Source organism: Callospermophilus lateralis, chromosome 7, assembly GCF_048772815.1.
Source record: "Callospermophilus lateralis isolate mCalLat2 chromosome 7, mCalLat2.hap1, whole genome shotgun sequence".
NCBI lineage: Eukaryota > Metazoa > Chordata > Mammalia > Rodentia > Sciuridae > Callospermophilus > Callospermophilus lateralis.
The window spans coordinates 6,891,072-6,911,018 of record NC_135311.1 but is presented as its reverse complement, the minus strand read 5'-3'; the positions used below and the strand labels follow the sequence as shown (position 1 = coordinate 6,911,018).

Below are 19,947 nucleotides of genomic sequence, written 5' to 3'. Positions count from 1 at the left end.
CCCTTGCCCCCTCCCTTCCCCTCCCACCCCTCTGCCCTATTTAGAGTTCCTCTGTTCCTCCCATGCTCCTCCTCCCTACCCCTCTGTGAATCAGCCTCCTTGTATCAGAGAAAACATTCAGCATTTGGTTTTGGGGGATTGGCTAACTTCACTTAGCATTATCTTCTCTAACTCCATCCATTTACTTGCAAATGTCATGATTTTATTCTTTTATTGCTGAGTAAGTAAAATTCTTGTGTGTGTGTGTGTGTGTGTGTGTGTGTGTGTGTATGTGTGTATGTGTGTGTGTTTTCCAAGGAATCTCCATACTGCTTTCCATATTGGCTGCACCAATTTTCAGTCCCACCAGCAACATATGAGCGGACCTTTCCCTCTGATATCCTCGCCAACACTTATTATTAGATCTTTTCTTAAAATCACATCTTCTGGATATCTTTGGCATCATATCTAAGAAATATTCACCCAATTCAAGATCAAGAAGATTGTCTGTTTACTTGCTATGTTGCCTCGCTGGTCTTGGACTCCTGGACTCAAGCCATCCTCCTGCTTCAGCTCCCATCCTCCTGCTTCAGCTCCCTAAGTAGCTGGGAGTACAGTCATATACCACCACATCTGGTATTTCTTTTGTTGAATTTGTTTCTAAATACTTTATTTTACTGCTATTGTGAATAGAATTATTTTAACTTCATTTCTGGATGGTTCTTTAATAATATAAATACAATTGATTTTTATGTACTGGTCTTGTATTGTTGTGCCTTTGCAGAATTTGCTTTTAGTTTTAGTAGATATTTTTTTGGGGACAGCTTAAGGTCTTCTACATGTCCAAGCTAATGCTATCTGAAAATAAAGGAAGTCTTATTATTTCCTGATCTGGATCATGTCCAGTTGAGTGATGAGAAGGAGCCTCAAGAATCTAGCTGTGTAGTACCCTGGCATGAAGACAATAAAAAATAGGTATGAACATTAGGACTACAGAATAATCTTATGAAAAAAAGACTGCATAGGGTAGATTATGATAAAATACTTGGGAAACAATTAAGAATCTGTATTTAGTGATTAGAAAAGTGGGGTTATTCTTCCATAGGACTTTGTGTATCAGTGATGATATAGACAGACTTAACATGTCTGAGTTTACTCTTATGGTTAGCCTCCCAAAGCTGCGTGTTGGATGTGAGAGTGATCTGGCCGCAGATTCACGTGATATCGTGATCTCCTGAAGATTCACAATTGGTAAAAGAGAATGACCTTCCCAATAAGAGGACAGTTCTTTGGTCAAGGTTATAGGAGTAGATGTACTCCAGAACCTCCTGCCAGAACCTATAAACAAGCTCCCAAGGTCCAAAGGTGGCAGTATTTCCCAGCCTCATCTGCAGCTAAGGACCAAATTTGTCAGCATGATTTGATCCTGCCTAAATCTTCTGTGTTTCTGGGGACTTGTGCAACTGTCATTAACACAGGCTAAGGTGAGACTGTCAGGGTCAGCGTTGTCTTTACCACACTGCCTCCTCTGGTAGGGCTCAGGCGGTGTCTAGCTGCAGAGCCTTATGATGTTGCCCTCTTGCCTTCTTTTTAAATAAATTGGTTCAAATGAGCATGTAAATTTACAGAGAATAAAAAGAAATTTATGAGGAAGAGGGTGGGCACGGTGGCACACACCTGTAATCCCAGAAGCTCAGGAGGCTGAGATGGAGGATTCCGAGTTCAAAGCCAGCCTCAGCAAAAAGCAAGGCCCTAAGCAACTCAGTGAGGACCCCCCCCCCCCCCGCCCAATCTCTAAATAAAATACAAAATAGTGCTGGGGATGTGGCTCAGTGGTTGAGTTGAGTGCCTTTGAGTTCAATTCTGGTACTCCCCAGCCCCGCCCCCAAAATTTCCAAGAATGGTGACAGATAAAATTTTCGAGAGTTATGCAAAAAAACCAAAGTGTGGTTTCTTTCTTTGTTCTTTTGTGTGTGTGGTGTATGGTGCTGGGGATTGAACCCAGGGCCTTGTGCATGCAAGGCAAGCGCTCTACCAACTGAGCTACATCCCCAGCCCCAGTGGGTTTCTTTTTGTATTTGAAAAATAAGTGGGGATGGAAGGTGGGGTGTGCATCCTTATAATTCTAGTGACTTAGGAGGCTGAGGCAAGAGATCACAAGCTGGAGGTCAGCCTGGGCAACTGTAATGGACAACTTGAATTGTCAACTTGATTGGATTAAGAGATGCCAAGGAATAAGAGGATTATGAGTGTGTCAATGAGGGTGTATCTAGGAGTGATTGGCATGTGGGATAGCCAACTGAAATGAAGACCCACCCTAAGTGTGGGCAGCAGCAACCAATAGGATGATGGCTTGGATGGAATAAAAGTTGGAAGAACAAAGCAGCAGCAGCAGATGAAGCTCACTCCTTCTTGAATGGGTTCAAAAGTATATAATTTTATCTCTAGAATTTGGTAATAGAGGTTGTTTCCAAAGAACTAGGGGGAAGGGAAGGTGCCCGATTTTTCTCTTTTGTTTTAAAAATGTTTTTATTAGGTATTGATGGACCTTTATTTATATGTGGTGCTGAGACTTGAACCCAGTGCCTCATACATGCTAGGCAAGTGCTCTACCACTAAACCACAACCCCAGCCCTGGTTCATTATATATTTTTGTATGGTTTGAAATTTATAAGACATATATGGCAAAATAAATTAGAATGAAGGCACAAAGGAGGCAACTGAACATCACCAACTAGGAGAATTTTAGAAAGTTCGCTCTGGCAACTTGTGAAAGATAAACCAATAGGAGGAAGAGTGATTGAAGGCCGAAAAACAAATTAATAAATGTTTTCAGTAACTCAAAAAAGAAGTGATTATATCTGTCTACCTATATAGGCAGTGGTAATGAGAATGAAGAGGAGGAAGTGGTCTGAGATATTATAAATTCACAGGCTTATGAGCCATATTGGGAGGTGTAGCAATCAGGGCTTCATAGAGAAGAGGACCATTAGGAGACACATACAAAGGGATCTGACACATGAATTCACCCTTCCTCGCTGTAGGAGCTGGTTAAGCATTCTCAGCACGGCTGTTGTCCCTGTTTCTGATGCTAGTAAATGAGTCTGGTTAAACTGCAGGACAGCAAAGTTACCACCGTGGGTGACTGGGGATTGACTTACGGGTGGAAGTTCTGTTTCTGACAAGAATTTCTTCAAATAAAGCACAAAACCCATGTTATAAAGATAGCTATTTATGGGATGGGGCTGTGGCTCAGCAGTAGAGTTTTTGCCTCACACATGTGAGGCACTGGGTTCAATCTTTCAGCACCACATAAAAATAAACAAAATAAAGGTATGTATAAAAAAGAGATAATACATTAAAAAAATAGCTACTTATATGGTAGGTGCTTTACATATGCTGTTTCTTTTTAAATATTTTTTAAAGTTGTAATGAACACAATACCTTTATTTTATTTAATTTTTATGTGTGCTGAGGATTGAACCCAGTATCTCATGCAAGTGAGGCAAGCGCTCTGCCTCTGAGCCACAATCCCAGCCCAATATGCTGTTTAATTCTCACAAAGCCTCTGCAAGTTTAGCACTATTGAAAGCAAAATGAAGGAGAAAGAAAAAGAAACAGAGACAGACCTCAAAGGATCAGTGATGCTTTGTTAAGTACCAGAGAGGCAGAGGTTCAAGAGAGAAAATGACGACTGGTTACAATAGGGGTCTGAGTTTTATTGGGTTCAGCAAGACTGCATCCCAGCAGAATGTGTGGGTTGGCAGGCAGGGGAACAGTTGTAGAACAGGAAATGGTCAAAGTCCAGAGCCCACTGATGCTGGGAAATGGAGAAAGTCCACAGCCCATTGTTTTCTCTTTCTCCCTGGGACCCAATGTCCTCCTTTTCTTCCTGGGGATTGTTTTTCCATATCCTTCAATTGTTATCATCATTAGATGAGAACAAATAAAGATAAGGTGAAATTAGAGAAGGAAATAGGAAAGAACTAAGAGACCTCCAATTAGCCAGCCAATAAGTAGCAGATCTAGGAATCAAAATTCCGACTCTTGGGCTGGGGATGTGGCTCAAGCGGTATCGCGCTCGCCTGGCATGCGTGCGGCCCGGGTTCGATCCTCAGCACCACATGCAAACAAAGACATTGTGTCCGCCGAAAACTAAAAAATAAATATTAAAAAAAAAATATTTTCTCTGTCTCTCTCTTGCTCTTAAAAAAAAAAAAAAAATTCCGACTCTTTAAACAATACTGATAACCTGAATACGGCAAGAGGATCAAACTCCAATGTAAGTGATTTGAATCACTATTTTCTCTATTCTCCCCTGGGAGGTACACAGATAATTTGACTCTGAGGGCATTAAAGATAATTCACTCTACATAATGTATGCTGGTGGGATTTAGTGCTTAATTCTCCCAGGAACACACATGGGAAAGAGTTGTACCATATTAAAGCTACCAGATACTCAGCTAGAGGCTCAGTCACCCCCTTGGAATCAAAGACAAAAGTGTAAGTAGGAAGTGAGTGGTGTGTTTGGGTGGGAGAAGTTAGGCTGTGAATCTTGATCTCTTGATAAGTAGTCAGAACTACTGGAAATTTCTATAGAATTGAGTCAGATAAATTCAATCTGGCTAATCTGAAGGCTCTTAAGTTGAATACAACACTTTAAGAAAAACATTTTTAATTTTATTTTTTTAAGGAAAAGAACCATTGTTATCTTAAACATGAAAACCACATTCAAAAAATGATTTTATTTTTAGGAACAAGGGGAAATCTTACCATATGTTCACAGTCATTTTGTAAGGAACCCATTTCAAAGAAGGTCCGTAGCCCACGGCAGTCCTGGCTAATCCCATAGGTACAGGGGCCTGGCTGTTCTACCTGAGTGCTAGGGAAGTTCTCTGGGACTGGGTGCAGCATTAAGGAAATGTCCATTGTCTTCCATCCACATAATGACCATGGCTCATAGGTAGGCACAGAGACGTTCCAGCTGCCCAGGGTTGGCATTACTTAGAAATAGCAGCTCCTTCTTCCCTTCTTCTGTAGGAGCTAAAATGGAGTCAAACACAGTGAAGTCAAAAATTCCTCCTGCTGTTCTGTATCCCTTCAGAAAACTCCAGTGGTCAGAGCCTACCTTATCTAGATTATGTTCAGTCGTATTCCTTCCCAGATCACACGTCTCTGTGCTTCCCACCTACAATGCTGCAGCTACTTTTATTCTTTCCTCTCCAATATCCTAACTCTCTATTATCTAGCGATAGAAAAACCCTTTATTTTTCCTTTATATACCCTTGAATATCCAGAGGTGAGGCAAACCTAAATGAATACCTAAAATGTTTCCAGTCAAAGGGCATCAAATCTGGTAGTAAGAGGGCTGGGGTTGTGGCTCAGTGGTAGAGCGCTCACCTAGCATGTGTGAGGTTTGGGGTCAATCCTCAGCACCACAGAAAAATAAATAAATAAATAAAATAAACCTATTGTGTCCAACTAAAAAATAAATAAATATATATATATAAAAAAAACATGTGGGGGGGGGTTTGCAAGGGCCTGGGTTCGATCCTCAGTACCACATAAAAATAAAATATATTGAGTAAAAACAACAACATAACAACAAACAAACAAAAGAAAACATTTGGTATTAAGAGGCAACAATTTCTTTAATAGATCGCTATGGCAAAGATTTGCTTTGGTGTTGGGGTAGCCTCTTACACAAGGTGAATTATTGTGGGACTGTCACAGCACATGGATTTCTCAACTGAAATTTGTTGAATGAATAAACCAATAATGAGAGTATGGCATAATCCAAACACCTGGAAAATGCCCAGTGGCTGGATGGTTTTTTTTTTTTTTTTTTTTTAAAAGAGAGAAAGAGAGAGAGAGAGAGAATTTTTTTTTAATATTACTTTTTAGTTTTCGGCAGACACAACATCTTTGTTTGTATGTGGTGCTGAGGATCGAACCCGGGCCCCATGCATGCCAGCCGAGCGCGCTACCACTTGAGCCACATCCCCAGCCCTGGCTGGATGGGGTTTTGCCTCCATTTTTTTTTTTTTTTGGTACTGTGCATTGAACCCAGGGGCACTCAACAACTGGGCCACATCCCAGCCCTTTTAAAAATATATTTTATTTAGAGACAGGGTCTTGCTGAGTTGCTTAAGGCTTTACTAAGTTGCTGAGTCTGGCTTTCAACTCAAGATCCTCCTGCCTCAACTTCCTGAGCAGCTGGGATTACAGGCGAGCAACCCCTGTGCCTGGCAGCTTTGCCTCCAGCTTTTTGCATTAACATTTTATTTTGGACCAGATGAGGATTTGGGGAGGGATATAATTTCCTTTGTAAATTATAAACTTAGGCTGAGGCTGGGGTATAGCACAGTTGGTACAGTGCTTGCCTTGCATGCACAAGGCCTTGGGTTCAATCCTCAGCATCACAAAAAGCACAACAAAACAAAAAAACTTAGGCTGTGTGGTGGTGCACACCTATAATCCCAGCAGCTTGGGAGGCTGAGACAGGAGGATTTCGAGTTCAAAGCCAGCCTCACCAACAGTGAGGCGCTAAGCTACTCAGTGAGACCCTGTTTCTAAATAAAATACAAAATAGGGCTTGTGATGTAGCTCAGTGGTCAAGTAAACCCTGAGTTCAATCCCTAGGACTCTTCCCCAGAAAAATAAAATACCTCAACTTAGCTACCCACCAACACCTTTCTTCTCAGTGCTGATGGAACAAGAGGGTGAGGCTCTGAATGAGTGGGATTCTACTATGAACACCAAGCTCTGATAGGAGAAAATTAAACAACTGACCTTTTTCATGTTGTAGCCAATTATTCTCTAAATAATACTGAATACAACTTTCAAATTCCTTTGGGTTATAACTGGAAACCAAAATGGGAAGAAAGGGATCCAGGGCATCAAATCCTTCCTGGAGAAGAGAAAGGGTACAATATTAGTTAAGTGACCTATCAGGAGAAAGAGAAATTCTACTTAAGCACTTTGAGGGCAACGTTTTTATTTTCTTCTATTCTTCTTTACTCCTCTTTCTCTGGCTACCCCACTTTCTACAGATCTGCAGAAATATGGGGGACACCGCTTGTCTGAGTAAACTGTATTTTTGAGAGCTCCGACTTCTGGAATCAAGTTAGGCCAAACTATTGTTATATCGTATATGAATATGTAACAACCAATCCCATCATTATGTATAACTATAATGAACTCATAAGAATTTTTGGATGGGAAAAAAGGAAATTAAAATTAACAAGTGGGAAAAAAGACCCTAAGTGGAACATAATTAGAAATAGTGGATCAATCAAATTATATTCTGAATTTAACATAGGAGAAGGGGAGGGGAACTAGACCAAGTAATGTCTTTTTTTTTTTTTAATTTTTATTTTTTTAGTTGTAGAAGGACACAATCTTTATTTTTATGTGTTGCTGAGGATCAAACCCAGTGCTTCACATGGTCAAGGCAAGTGCTCTACCACTGAGCTATAGGCCCAGCCCAAGCCAAGTAACTTCTGAAAAGAATATCTGACTACACATCTTTTGACTCAAGATGAAAACTTGAAAATATTGAACTCTAGTTTGCAGCTTCTGTATGAGTTGAGGGTGAGCAAATATGAAACTTTTTGTATATACAAAATATTGTGTAGATGGATACAATTACTTTATTTTGTTTATTTATTTTTTTATGTTGTGCTGAGGATTGAACCCAGTGCCTCATACATGTAAGGCAAGTGCTCTACCACTAAGCTTCAACTCCAGCCCACAAATCTGAAACTTTTTAACCACATTTTAGGATTAAGTTAATAAGTAAATAAGTTGTGGCTAATGAGAAGAGATTTCTTATAGATGAGACAAATATGGAAAAGGGGAAGGGAACAATGAATGCTATTCTAGCATGGAACTGGCAAGTATCAGTATGGATTTATAGTTCATTAGAGAAGCAATACACACACTACATGTAAACACAATACATGCCTCGTTGCTAGCTTTGCTGAGAAGGGCTAGAAGAAATGATACCCCAGTAGCTCTAAGGTCTTGGTTTCTAAAAACCATTTTCTGAAACAAAGCCACCACCTTACTCCTTAGCAGGGGCCCTCTTGTTATCTAAGAGAATGGTATTAATACTACTATTTTTCAATAAAGGATGTTAAGGCCAAGTAAATTTGGGAAACAGTATAAAATGAACTCTATTATAGTTTTCCCTAAAACTTTTTTTTTTTTTTAAAGAGAGAGTGAGAGAGGGAGGGAGGGAGGGAGGGAGGGGGAGAGGGAGAGGGGGAGAGAGAGAGAGAGAGAGAGAGAGAGAGAGAGAGAGAAGTTTTAATATTTATTTTTTAGTTATTGGCGGACACAACATCTTTGTTTGTATGTGGTGCTGAGGATCGAACCCAGGCTGCATGCATGCCAGGCAGGCGCGCCACCGCTTGAGCCACATCCCCAGCCCCTTCCCTAAAACTTTTAATGAAACAAACCAAGGCTAGAAATGACTAATTCTAGGAAGACAACATGGGAAGTACAAGGGAATCTGGAAACATTCCAGATTATGTTTATTCTTTATCCAGGAAATAAAGAAGTGCTAAAAGAAATGATGGGTCATAGCAACTAGCCTAAAGGAAGCACCCATGGTAACACTGGAATAATTTGAGCATGTAAATAAGAATGATGGTAAAGGCTCAGAACCTATTAAAAATGAATTTACAAATCTACACTGTAACAAATAAATATATAAGGGGAACAGAAAATTTCTAATAGAAAGCCAAGTGATATATTTAGAAGAAATAATAGGTTTAGAGAAATCTCCACTTGGCCATTACCATAATAACATTTAGCAAAGAATCACTAATCTAGTGGATGAGTAGGTGGAAGTAATAGGAAATTTATCTAGCCTGAAAGTATATCTCCTCAAGATACTTATTAATTCCAAAGGGAGAATAATTACTGAGGAGAAGCCAGATGAATATCATCTAAAGTAGGTGTTCAAAATTAACATTATCAGTAATGGGATAAACAGATTTCATGCTCCTTTTTAATATATATTTCTTAGTTGTAGATGGACATAATATCTTTATTTTATTTACATATTTTTATGTGGTGTTGAGGATCGAACCCAGTGCCTCATGAGTCAGAGGCAAGTACTCTACCACTGAGCCACAACCCCAGCCCCTTTATGTTCCTTTTGATAAGCTGCACAGAGAAGACACATTTTTACTAGTACTACTTTTTTTTTTGGTATGGAAATTAAACCCAGGCGTACTTAACCACTGAGTCACATCCCCAGCCCTTTTTTTACATTTTATTTAGAGATAGGGTCAGCAAGACCCTAAGTTGTTGAGGCTGGCTTTGAACTCACAATTCTCCTGCCTCAGCCTCCTGAGATGCTGGGATTACAAGCATGTGCCTGGCACATTTTTACTTCTATTATCACTTCTACTTGTGAGGAAACATCAGACAAGCTCATAAAATAACCTACAAAGAAAGTAGTGATGTACTTTGTTTTTCTAGTTGTAGATGGACGCATGCTTTCATTTTATTTATTTTTATGTGGTGTTAAGGATTGAACCCAGTGCCTCACACCTCCTAGGCAAGTACTCTGCCACTGAGCTACAGCCCCCCTGGCATGTACTTTTGAAAAACAGAAATCTTAAGATTATAAAAGATATAAGGCTGAGGAACCACCACAGATTAAAGGAGACCAAACAGACATGACAAGTGAACATCATCCAGGATCTTCTATAATGGGATATTGGATTACCTGGCTTACAGATTAGATCAAAGGTTTATATCAGTTTCCTGACTGGATAAGAATGCTATGGTTATGTATTAGAATTCTATCTTTGTTTTTTAAGAAAGAGATACTGGGGTAGAAGAATATGATTTTTCCGAAATAATGTCAAAATAAGTAGACTTGGGCTGGGGATGTGGCTCAAGCAGTAGCGCGCTCGCCTGGCAAGCGTGCGGCCCGGGTTCGATCCTCAGCACCACATACAAACAAATGTTGTGTCCGCCGAAAACTAAAAAAATAAATATAAAAAAAAAAAAAAAAAAAAAAAAAAAAAGTAGACTTAAAAAGAGCTCTCTCTCTACTCAGAATGACCATCTAAGAGGCAATGAATTCTTCTGTAACTTAACCTGTCCCAGCAACTCATGCGGCAGGTATGCTTTCCGGGGCTTAAAGAGAGATCCAGTCTGGCTTAAAGTCAACACAATGGCACCTCCGTGCTGAAATAAAGAAGAATAAGAAAAAGTCAAAGAAGACATAAAAGTAGAATTGCAAATAAAATTAGGCCAATATTTAAATACTGTGTTTCACTGTATTTGCAGATTTTATGCTATTTTTTTTTTTTTTTTGGGGGGGTAAAAAGTTGTGACCATTATTTGAAGCTTTTTTTAAAAAAATCGTGCGCCAGTTTAGTAATGATTGGGGCTGGAGTTGTAGCTCAGTGGTAGAGCACTTGCCTAGTACGTGTGAGGCCCTGGGTTCGATCCTCAGAACCATATAAATATAAAAAATTAGATAAAGGTATTGTATCCATTTATAGCTACAAAAAATATTAAATTTTCTTTTAGTTTTAGGTGAATACAATATCTTTTTTTAAAAAAAAATATTTATTTATTTATTTTTTTAGTTATCGGCAGACACAACATCTTTGTTGGTATGTGGTGCTGAGGATCGAACCCGGGCCGCACACATGCCGGACGAGCGCGCTACCACTTGAGCCACATCCCCAGCCCCACAATATCTTTATTTAAAATTTTTTTTTCTTTTTGTTGTAGTTGGACATAATACCTTTATTTTGTTTATTTTTATGTGGTGCTGAGGATCGAACCCAGGGCCTCGCACATGCTAGGCGAGCACTCTACCACTGAGCCACAACCCCAGCCCCAAATGAACAGATTTTAATGCAGACCTAACTCCTAACTTGGTACAGTTGTAGGAATTACATAAAGTAAAAGAACATTCTGGCCATAAAATTAGTGACCGGAAGGTATTATTGGTTATGAAGTAGTAAAATATGTTTAAAACGAAAACCCAATTCTTTCTGCAATGTGCAAATTGTTCGTATGCACATACCCAGTCATTTTTCATCATCTTCCTCAGGTTGTGAATAAGTGATAGTTCATCTGGTGCAATCTGCATGTTGGCAATGAGAAATAGATAATTACTTTTTTCCTAGAAGTTCTCTTGAAACAACTGAATTGATAATAATAATACAAAAATTCTCAATCATTATTATGCAGTCAAGGTACCTGAACATATCCCTTTGGGACAAGCTATGTTAGTTTCTAGCCCAAGATTTGCTACGCTTCTGGAGATTAAAAATATTTACCAAGAGAGAAAAACAACTAGGGCACTACACCCACCCCCTTCTCCTTGATGTTTCTGATCTTCTCCACTTAGAACCACAGCTTTTCTTTAAAAAGCTAACAGAAAGAAAAAATTAACAAAGAACTGGGTGCAGTGGTACATGCCTATAATACCAGCAATTTGGGAAGCTGAGGCAGGAGGATCACAAGTTTAACGTCACACTTTGCAATTTAGTGAGATCCTCACCCACTTACTGATACCCAGTCTCAAAATAAAAAGGGCTGGCTGAGGATGAAGCTCCAGTCCTGCAAACAAAAGAAAAGAAAGGCTGCTCAGTGGCGCATGCCTGTAATCCCAATGATTGGGGATGTGGCTTAGTGGTAGGATCCTCCTGAGTTCAATCCCTGGTAGCAAGGGAAAACAACAAAAAAAGAGAATTCCCCCTCAGTTTTCAATGCATGGTGGTACCTTTCGTGTCCCCTTCTCCTTCTGAGTTATTTCCTCTCTGTATCTTAATTCAAACCCTCACAGCAAGTAAATACATTGTCTAAGTCTACACAGCTAGCTAAGCCACAGCCTCTGTACATGATGCAGACAGAAATCAGAGAAACCAGGATCAAGTCTTCTCACTGGGGTTTTATCTTCTCTTTTTAATGTGGTCCTTCCCCAAAGGGCATTGATTCCATCCACTGCCACCAGGAGGCGAAACATTCCCAAAGAACTTTGCATCTTTAGCTCCTTCATCACGATCCCAACTGCATCTGTGGCGTTTCTCACGCGGGTCAGACCCTGCAGGGAGACAGAGGCTTAGAGTGCCATGGGAGGCCTTCTTTAGTTATGACATGATCCACAGCTAATGTTTTTATACCTGTTCAATCACTTCTCCCAGAGGACTGCCTTTCTCAGTCATTTCTCTCTTATTCCAGACATATTTCTCTTGAACTTTTATCTAAAAAGAAGCAAAGTAAAAAAAGGGCTGGGGATGTGGCTCAAGTGGTAGCGCTAGCGCGCTCGCCTGGCATGCGTGCGGCCCGGGTTCGATTCTCAGCACCACCTACAAACAAAGATGTTGTTTCTGCCGATAACTAAAAAATAAACATCAAAAAATTCTCTCTCTCTCTCTCCTCTCTCACTCTCTTTAAAAAAAAAAAAAAAAAAAAAAAAAAAAAAGCAAAGTAAAAACAACAACAAAAGATTGTTTTGCCTAAGGTGGAACCCATCCACGGTCTAGAAGATGGGAGGCTAAGGTTAACAGAAATGAGTTTTAATCTAATTCTCAGTTCCTGTAAAAGACTCCATCACATAAGGGAATATTTTCCAAACCATTTCTGCCTGGAGCTTAGGAAAATGAAAGAAGGAAGGGAGGGACGGAGGGAGGTTTTTTTTTTGGGGAAACCGGGTCTCCCTATGTAGCCCAGATTGGTCTCAAACACATGGGATCAAATGACCCTTCTGCCTTAGCTTCCTGAGTGCTGGAGCTGCAAGAGTGGACCATCATGCCCAACTTTTTCTTTTGTGGTGTTGGAGAGTGAATCCAGGGCATCACACATGCTGGGCAAGTTCTCTACAATTCCCTAGCCCTTTTTAAAAATTTTGAGACAAGGTCTTGCTGTGTTACCCAAACTGGCCTTTGATCTTCCTGCCTCAGACCCCCAAATTATTGGCACTATAGGTGTGTGCCACTATGCTCAGCCTAGGTGAGTCTTTGTACTCCGAGTTAAAGAGCTATAAGCTAGAGATCATATCCAATAAACTGGAATGAAGAACAATTTTATCTATACATCTCCCTGCCCCCATGACAATAAGGACTGAACTCAAGGGTACTTCAGCCACTGAACTACATCCCTAGATCTTTTTATGCTGAGACAGAGTCTCACTAAGTTGCTAAATCTGGCCTTGAACTTGTGATCCTCCTGTCTCAGCCTTCTGAGTTAATGGGATTCTAAGTATGTGCCTCCGTCTGGGCTCCCCAAAGTATCTTTTTTTTTTTTTTCCTTTTGGGGTACTGGGGATTGAACTCAGACACTCAACCACTGAGCCACTGAGCCCTATTTTGTATTATATTTAGAGACAGGGTCCCACTGAGTTGCTTAGTGCCTTGCTACTGCCGAGGGTGGCTTTGCATCAGCGATTCTCCAGTCTCAGCCACCCAAGCCGCTGGGCTTACAGGCGTGCACCACCATGTCTGGCTCCCCAAAATATCTTATCTGAAGAAAATTATGTACATGGAAGTGTGCTTATGAAGAATGTGAGGCTATATATTGGAAAAGTCAGTAAATCAATTTGGATTTTAATCTGCTCCCCACTATATGAGAACAGTTTACTGTTGTGTCTATTTCCCCTGGATAAATGAATTTCAAATTGTGAGCCCACTGTGAGAAAAATAAATGAAAGAAATAAAATAGTATATCTATTTCAAATCAAATTATCAATTCTTTTTTTTTGAATTTTTTTCATATTTATTTTTTTGTTATTGGCAGACACAACATCTTTGTTTGTATGTGGTGTTGAGGATCAAACCCGGGCCGCATGCATGCCAGGCGAGCGCGCTACCACTTGAGCCACATCCCCAGCCAAATTATCAATTCTTCATAGTCTACCAGGTTTTCAGTACATAAAGAAGATAATCTATATAAAGACCATCTAGCTGGTAGGTGACCCTCATTGTTTTGTAAAATTACATATAAGATGGTGTGAGGGGGAAGAAAAAAAAGAGAGAGAAATGTGTCACAGTAGATTGGGTAGAAAGAGGTGATGGGAGGGGAGGGGGGTATAGGAAGGGCAGTAGAATACAATAGACACTAGTATGGCCCTATGTATAAACGTGGGTGTATAACCAATGTGATCCTGCAAACTGTACACGTGGAAATATACCCCATTTGAATCAAATGTATGATATGTCAAGATCATTGTAATGTTCTGAGCAACTAATTAAAAAAAAAAAAAAAAAGACCATCTAGCACCAAACTTGCCCAAGTCTAGTTACCTGGCTCAGGAAGCGTTCGTTTGCAGTTTTGAAATTCTTCAGCCAGGTTGAAGCCTCTAAAGGTTGATCAAAGCGCTGTTTATTGTAGGTAGACTGCAGAAGATCCCGGCAATTTTTCACCCAAAGATGAGCTAAAAAGTGGACGAAACAAACTAGGCAGGAATTGACTATCATCAACTCAAAATACTCTATACATTTTAAGTTATGGGAAATGACTTCAATTTCCCATATCTCTATCTAATCTATCTCCCTATTTTTTTTTTTTTTTTTTCAGCACTAAGAATGGAACCATGGCTTCAGTATGCTAGGCAAGTGCTCTACCACAGAACAACATTCCTTAGACCGTCCATCTCTCTCTCTCTCCCTCTTAGTACTAGGGATCGAACTCAGGGAAGCTTTACCACTGACTTATATCCCCCAGTCCTTTTTATTTACTTTTAAAATTTTGAGAAAGGGGCTCAGAAAAGGCTGGCCTTGAAGTTGCAATCTTCTGTCTCAGCCTCCTGAGTCACTCAGATTTACTTGGTCCCCAATATACATTTTTTTTAAAAAATAGTTTTTTAGTTGTCGGTAGACCTTTATTTATTTTAAAGGTGGTGCTGAGAATCAAACCCAGTGCCTCACAAGTGTCAGGCAAGTGTGCTACTGCTGAGCCCCAGCCTAGGCCCCCATATACATTTTTTAAAGTTGTCTTGCTTCAGAGATTTACTTTTTTTTGATCTGGTCCACCTGAGACTAAACATTATCATTATAATCAACACATAAGACGTACCAAGTAGATTAAATGTCACTTCTGCTTACTGATAGTTTTTAAAGGCAAGTCAGAAAATGAGAATGCACACAGCATTGAACAAAAAAGGATATTTGAGCCAGGTGTGGTGACTCAAACCTGTAATCCCAACTAGTTAGGAGGCTGAGGCAGGTTTGAGGTCATCCTGGACAAATCAGGGAGACCCTGTTCTCACTATCAAATTAAAAAAAAAAAAAAAAAAAAAAGACTAGGGATATAATAGGGCTAGAGTGTTTATATTGCATGTGGTGGGGTTTAATTCTAAGGACAAGAAAAAAAAAGTAATGGTCGCTGGGCTTGTTGGCATAGGACTGTAGTCTGGAGGTGGAGGCAAGAAGATTGCTTGAGCCCAAGAGTTCAAAGGCAGCCCAGGTAACATAGGGAGACCTTGTCTCTTAAACCCTGTGGTGATCTTAAAGGTGGAACTTCATGCTCTTGGGCTTTAAATATCAAAGGCTTTAGGAAGATTTTAGCCACATTTCCTCTTGTGACATTGACTATACCTTGTAACCTGCTTGACACTAACATCATGAAGAAATCATGATGAACTAGCAAAGGCTTTTCTTTCAGCAGATGAACCCTATTGTAGATTAAAGTTGCACTGCTGCCACAGTAAGGGGACTGGCCCTGACATACACAAGACACACAGCAAGTTCTTACCATCTGGAATATGCAGTATCAACCAATCATGCTTGGCACAGAAATGAATAACATGACAAAGACTGAGGGTTTTGCCTGTTCCCTTCTCCCCATCTAATGTACTTCTTGTTAAAGAAAACATCACCAGAGGAGATACTTTTACTATCAACAGCACTCTTACATTTCTTCTTTCTGCTCACGAGGGGGAGAAAACACTGGTTCAAGATGACCCAGGCAGGCAGGAAAGGATACAGAAAAGATACCGCACAGCTGGATGAGCAAAATTGGTGTTTTTCAGATAATGCAGAAGCTCTAGGGCTGGCTTTCGTATCATCAGGCAAGCTTCACCAAATGTTTTCACCTATGAAAACAAAGAAGCAGGAAAGAGAAGGTGGGCTGTAGAACTTTTCATCACTCAGTATATACACTAAGCCTAATATGGCAACTAAGAGCACTAAATTGAATATTTTAAATTTATTCAGTTAACAAAGGTTGGATTGGTACTGAATTTGAAAATCAACCCATATGATTTAGCAAAACCCCAAAACATGTTATTCCACACCAAATAACATAACAGTCAGCTTTTGTTTATTCTTTGTTAATAATGCCTAAATATTACACTAGTTAAATGGAATCTAGGAATAACTAAGATCTTTTAATACTTAAGTATTAAAAGCATATAAAATGTTTAACAAATTATTTGATACATGGTAAACATTCAATAAATATTCTCCCACAGTTATTTTTAGTTAATTCTTATCATTACAACCAGCTATGCTTTTCTTTAACTTTATACATGGCAGCTCAGGAGGTCTGGTTAGCTATCCCTCACCTACCAGGACATATCCCACATCACAAGCATACACCAGTATGCATCAGATTTTTTGTGTTCATCACCCTTATGCCACCAGAATACTTTGGTAGAAAAATTTGGTAAGCACTGATTGATATGTTATGAAAGTATTTATATCAACTAAGAACAAATATTTAACAAATATTATTTGCAAATATATCAGATGAAGTTTAAAATAGTGTTAGAATATTTTTTCTTTTCTGGTGCTGGGGACAGAACCCAGGGCCTCCCACTTGTAAGCACACCATCTACCAATAAGCTACATTTGAGTACTAGTGCTGGTATTTTCGAAAGAAATCTCCCCTGAAAAAGAATTGGGTTTGTATAGGAATTGACAGCTAAGTCACTATGCCTGGAGAAGAAGGAATAATTTCTGGTGCTGAAAATAATTGAGCTTCTTGGGAGGCTTTAGACAGGAGGATCACTTGAGCCCAGGAGTTTGGCCTGAGCAACATAGGGAGACCATGTCTCAAAAACAAAACAAACAGTAACAAAAACCCAGTAGGTGCTAACAGGAAGAACAATTGTGCCAAAAAGCCAGGGTTGCATTTAATCATGAATTTTCCCAATGGCGCACGCTCACTCGCGCGCGCTCTCTCTCTCTCTCTATATACATATATATATATATATATATATATATATATATATATATATATATGCTAGGAACTGAACCCAGGGCCTCACACATGCTAGGCAAATACTCTACCACTAAGCTATATCATATCCCAAACTCTAAGATTACACTCTCTCCTTTGTTTTGTTTTGTTTTTTTTAGGTATTGGGATTGAACTCAGGGGTACCCGACCACTGAGCCACATCCCCAGCTCTATTTTGTATTTTATTTAGAGTCAGGGTCTCACTGAGTTGCTTAGTGCCTCACTGTTTGCTGAGGCTGGCTTTGAATTTGCGGTCTTCCTGTCTCAGCCTTCCAAGTGGCTGGGATTACAAACATGTACCATTGCACCTGTTGGCTCCTAGGATTACATACTTCTGGGTTGAAATTATGGCAACAAAACAATATTTTCTGAAAATATTTGAGAATGAAAACGAACAATGAAGCAGCTAAACAAAATAGCTTCTATTTAGCTCAGGAATATATTTTGCTTTTGTGTAGCACATTAATAATATTCTGCTAAGGCAAATATTAAATTCATTTAAAATAATTTTTTGAACATCAGTGGATAACAAGGGAAAAAATGCCTTGTTATTTACATAAGAATATTTACCTAGTTCCACAAAGAACTTAAAGTGGTTGGCAGAAGATAAAACATTAGCTTTAAAATAAAGTAACTGTACCATTCACAAAACAGCTGAATTTATCAGTTTTCCTTTTTTCTTTTTCTTTTTTTTAGAGAGAGAGAGAGAGAGAGAGAGAGAGAGAGAGAGAGAATTTTTTTAATATTTATTTCTTAGTTTTCAGTGGACACAACATCTTTGTTTGTATGTGGTGCTGAGGATCGAACCCGGGCCGCACACATGCCAGGCGAGCACACTACCGCTTGAGCCACATCCCCAGCCCAAATTTATCAGTTTTCAAGTTCAAATTTTATAGTTTTCTACTCATTTAATCCCTCCCCTTTGCTATCACTGGCTTGCGTTCTGGGACCTCACCAGTTCCATTCTGTTTTGCACACCTGCATTACAAATCGAGGAGGCAGGCCATGGGGAAATACAGTCTTCAAATCCTGGAGGGGGATGGTGTAGTGCTGGCCCTCCTGCTGCTCCCCATGCTTGGCCTAGGAAGTAAAAATGTAAACAGCTATAATGGGGACACACAAATGATACTGACTTTACAAAGGGAAACACTCATTTCTCAGAGCTGGAAAATATCTTCTACTTATCTTAGTCAAAACTGCTGGTTGTTGTCTCTAAATCCTGTATATACTAGGAGGTTGTAACCTGAATGATAAAGCCAGTTGTTCAGCAAATAAACTCTAGATGTGGAGGTAACAGAGATAATTTTTGCCATCTGGATTCTTTGGTGTTGTGTATAGAGATGCTCCAGTCATGTGACAAAATTATCTGCATGCTGCTGTTTCCATAGAAACCCCAGATGAATTGGCAAGGAAAGGGACTACAATTATAGAAGAAGCTGAAAGATACATCAGTGACTTCATTCATTTATTCTATTTCATTCTGTGCTTGTCAAAAATAGATGAATGCTAGAGATGCATTTAAAATACATTCTATTGAGATAACATATTGGATAGGGAGTTATTTTTTAAAAAAAAGTTTAATTAGTTAATTATTTATTGGTACTGGGGATTGAACTCAGAGGTGCTTTGCCAATGAGCTACATCCCCAGATCTTATTTATTTGGAGACAGGGTTTCACTAAGCTGTTGAGTGAGACTGGCCTTGAATTTGTGATCCTCCTGCCTCAGCCTCCCAAGCCACTGGAATTACAGGAGTGCAACACCATACCTGGTTTATTTTTTAAAAATTTCACACATCCATATTAAGATTGGAGGATTCAGAGGGGTAGGTGCAGGGACAAAATAGGTGTCAGTTCCCTTCACATTAAAGCATGGACCACACAACTAATTTCACTTATGAAAGGCAGCAACAACTCTGGGAAAGGAGAAAGGAAGTCAACCCATCTACTTTAATCGGACTGGAAAATGCAACTGGATCCTACTGGAATCTGGATTCTGCTGATGAACTTCATTTCAGATGCCACTCTTCCAATAACAAATCAAGTTAGGTTTCTCTCCAGATATTTGGAAATCCATTTTAAAGGTGGAAAATAATACCAGATTGGTTATTAGAAAAACTGGGTTATTTATCTGCCCTGCTGTGCAGTTTTGAGCAAGTAGTTTGATTTCTTTAGGATTTTCTGTATGAGGATTTGGTAAGCTATGGCTGGTTGTTTTTTTCTTTTTTCCTTCTTTCTGGTACTGAGGATTGAGCCCATTAAGCTACATCTCCAAACCTTTTTTTTTTTTCCAGGTCTGTGTGTGGTGGTGCTGGGGGTCCGACCCAGATCCCCATAAACACTAGGTAGGTAAGTGTTCTATCATTGAGGTATACCAGAGCTGGGCCTTGGTCATGTGTTTTGTAAATAAAATTTTATCAGAACACAACCACACCTAATCTGTTCATGGCGGCACTGAGTAACCGTGACAGACATATTCTAGCCCACAAGCTTAAACTATTAAGCTTGTCCTTTAAGGAGAATTTTGCCACCATGCATACAATATCAATAACAATAATAAGTTTAGTACTTACTGAGTACTTTATGTTACCTTAATATCAGACAGGGACAGGGAATATCTGGGTTATAGAGATTTGAATATATGTAAAATTGCTTAGTTTCTTTAAATTTCAGGTTTCCTAATATGTAAAAAGAAGACATCAGCACAAAGTATAATTCATGAAATACCTCACATATACATTAGCAACTCA

The 19,947-nt window shown here is 39.4% G+C and overlaps 1 protein-coding gene and 1 non-coding gene across 5 annotated transcripts in view; both read right to left on the bottom strand.

Annotated features, from left to right (window-relative positions):
* Nucleotides 1–1,958: 1,958 nt before the first annotated feature.
* Trnaa-ugc (transfer RNA alanine (anticodon UGC)) lies at nucleotides 1,959–2,032 on the bottom strand. Its single transcript has one exon. It is a non-coding gene; the product is annotated as a tRNA-Ala (tRNA).
* Nucleotides 2,033–4,704: 2,672 nt separating this feature from the next.
* Dap3 (death associated protein 3) overlaps nucleotides 4,705–19,947 on the bottom strand; it is a 34,314-nt gene continuing 19,071 nt past the window's right edge. The window contains exons 4-13 of one of the 4 annotated variants that reach the window (XM_076862160.1): nucleotides 18,178–18,279; nucleotides 15,943–16,051; nucleotides 15,712–15,804; nucleotides 14,262–14,413; nucleotides 12,144–12,224; nucleotides 11,906–12,064; nucleotides 11,042–11,101; nucleotides 10,099–10,188; nucleotides 6,772–6,889; nucleotides 4,705–5,022 (exon numbers count right to left, since the gene is read on the bottom strand). In XM_076862160.1, coding sequence (XP_076718275.1) covers nucleotides 4,937–5,022; nucleotides 6,772–6,889; nucleotides 10,099–10,188; nucleotides 11,042–11,101; nucleotides 11,906–12,064; nucleotides 12,144–12,224; nucleotides 14,262–14,413; nucleotides 15,712–15,804; nucleotides 15,943–16,051; nucleotides 18,178–18,279 — 1,050 coding nt within the window. In that variant the 3' untranslated portion in view covers nucleotides 4,705–4,936. The remainder of the gene's footprint in view (nucleotides 5,023–6,771; nucleotides 6,890–10,098; nucleotides 10,189–11,041; nucleotides 11,102–11,905; nucleotides 12,065–12,143; nucleotides 12,225–14,261; nucleotides 14,414–15,711; nucleotides 15,805–15,942; nucleotides 16,052–18,177; nucleotides 18,280–19,947) is intronic. The other 3 variants (XM_076862157.1, XM_076862158.1, XM_076862159.1) reach the window with 3 other exon arrangements.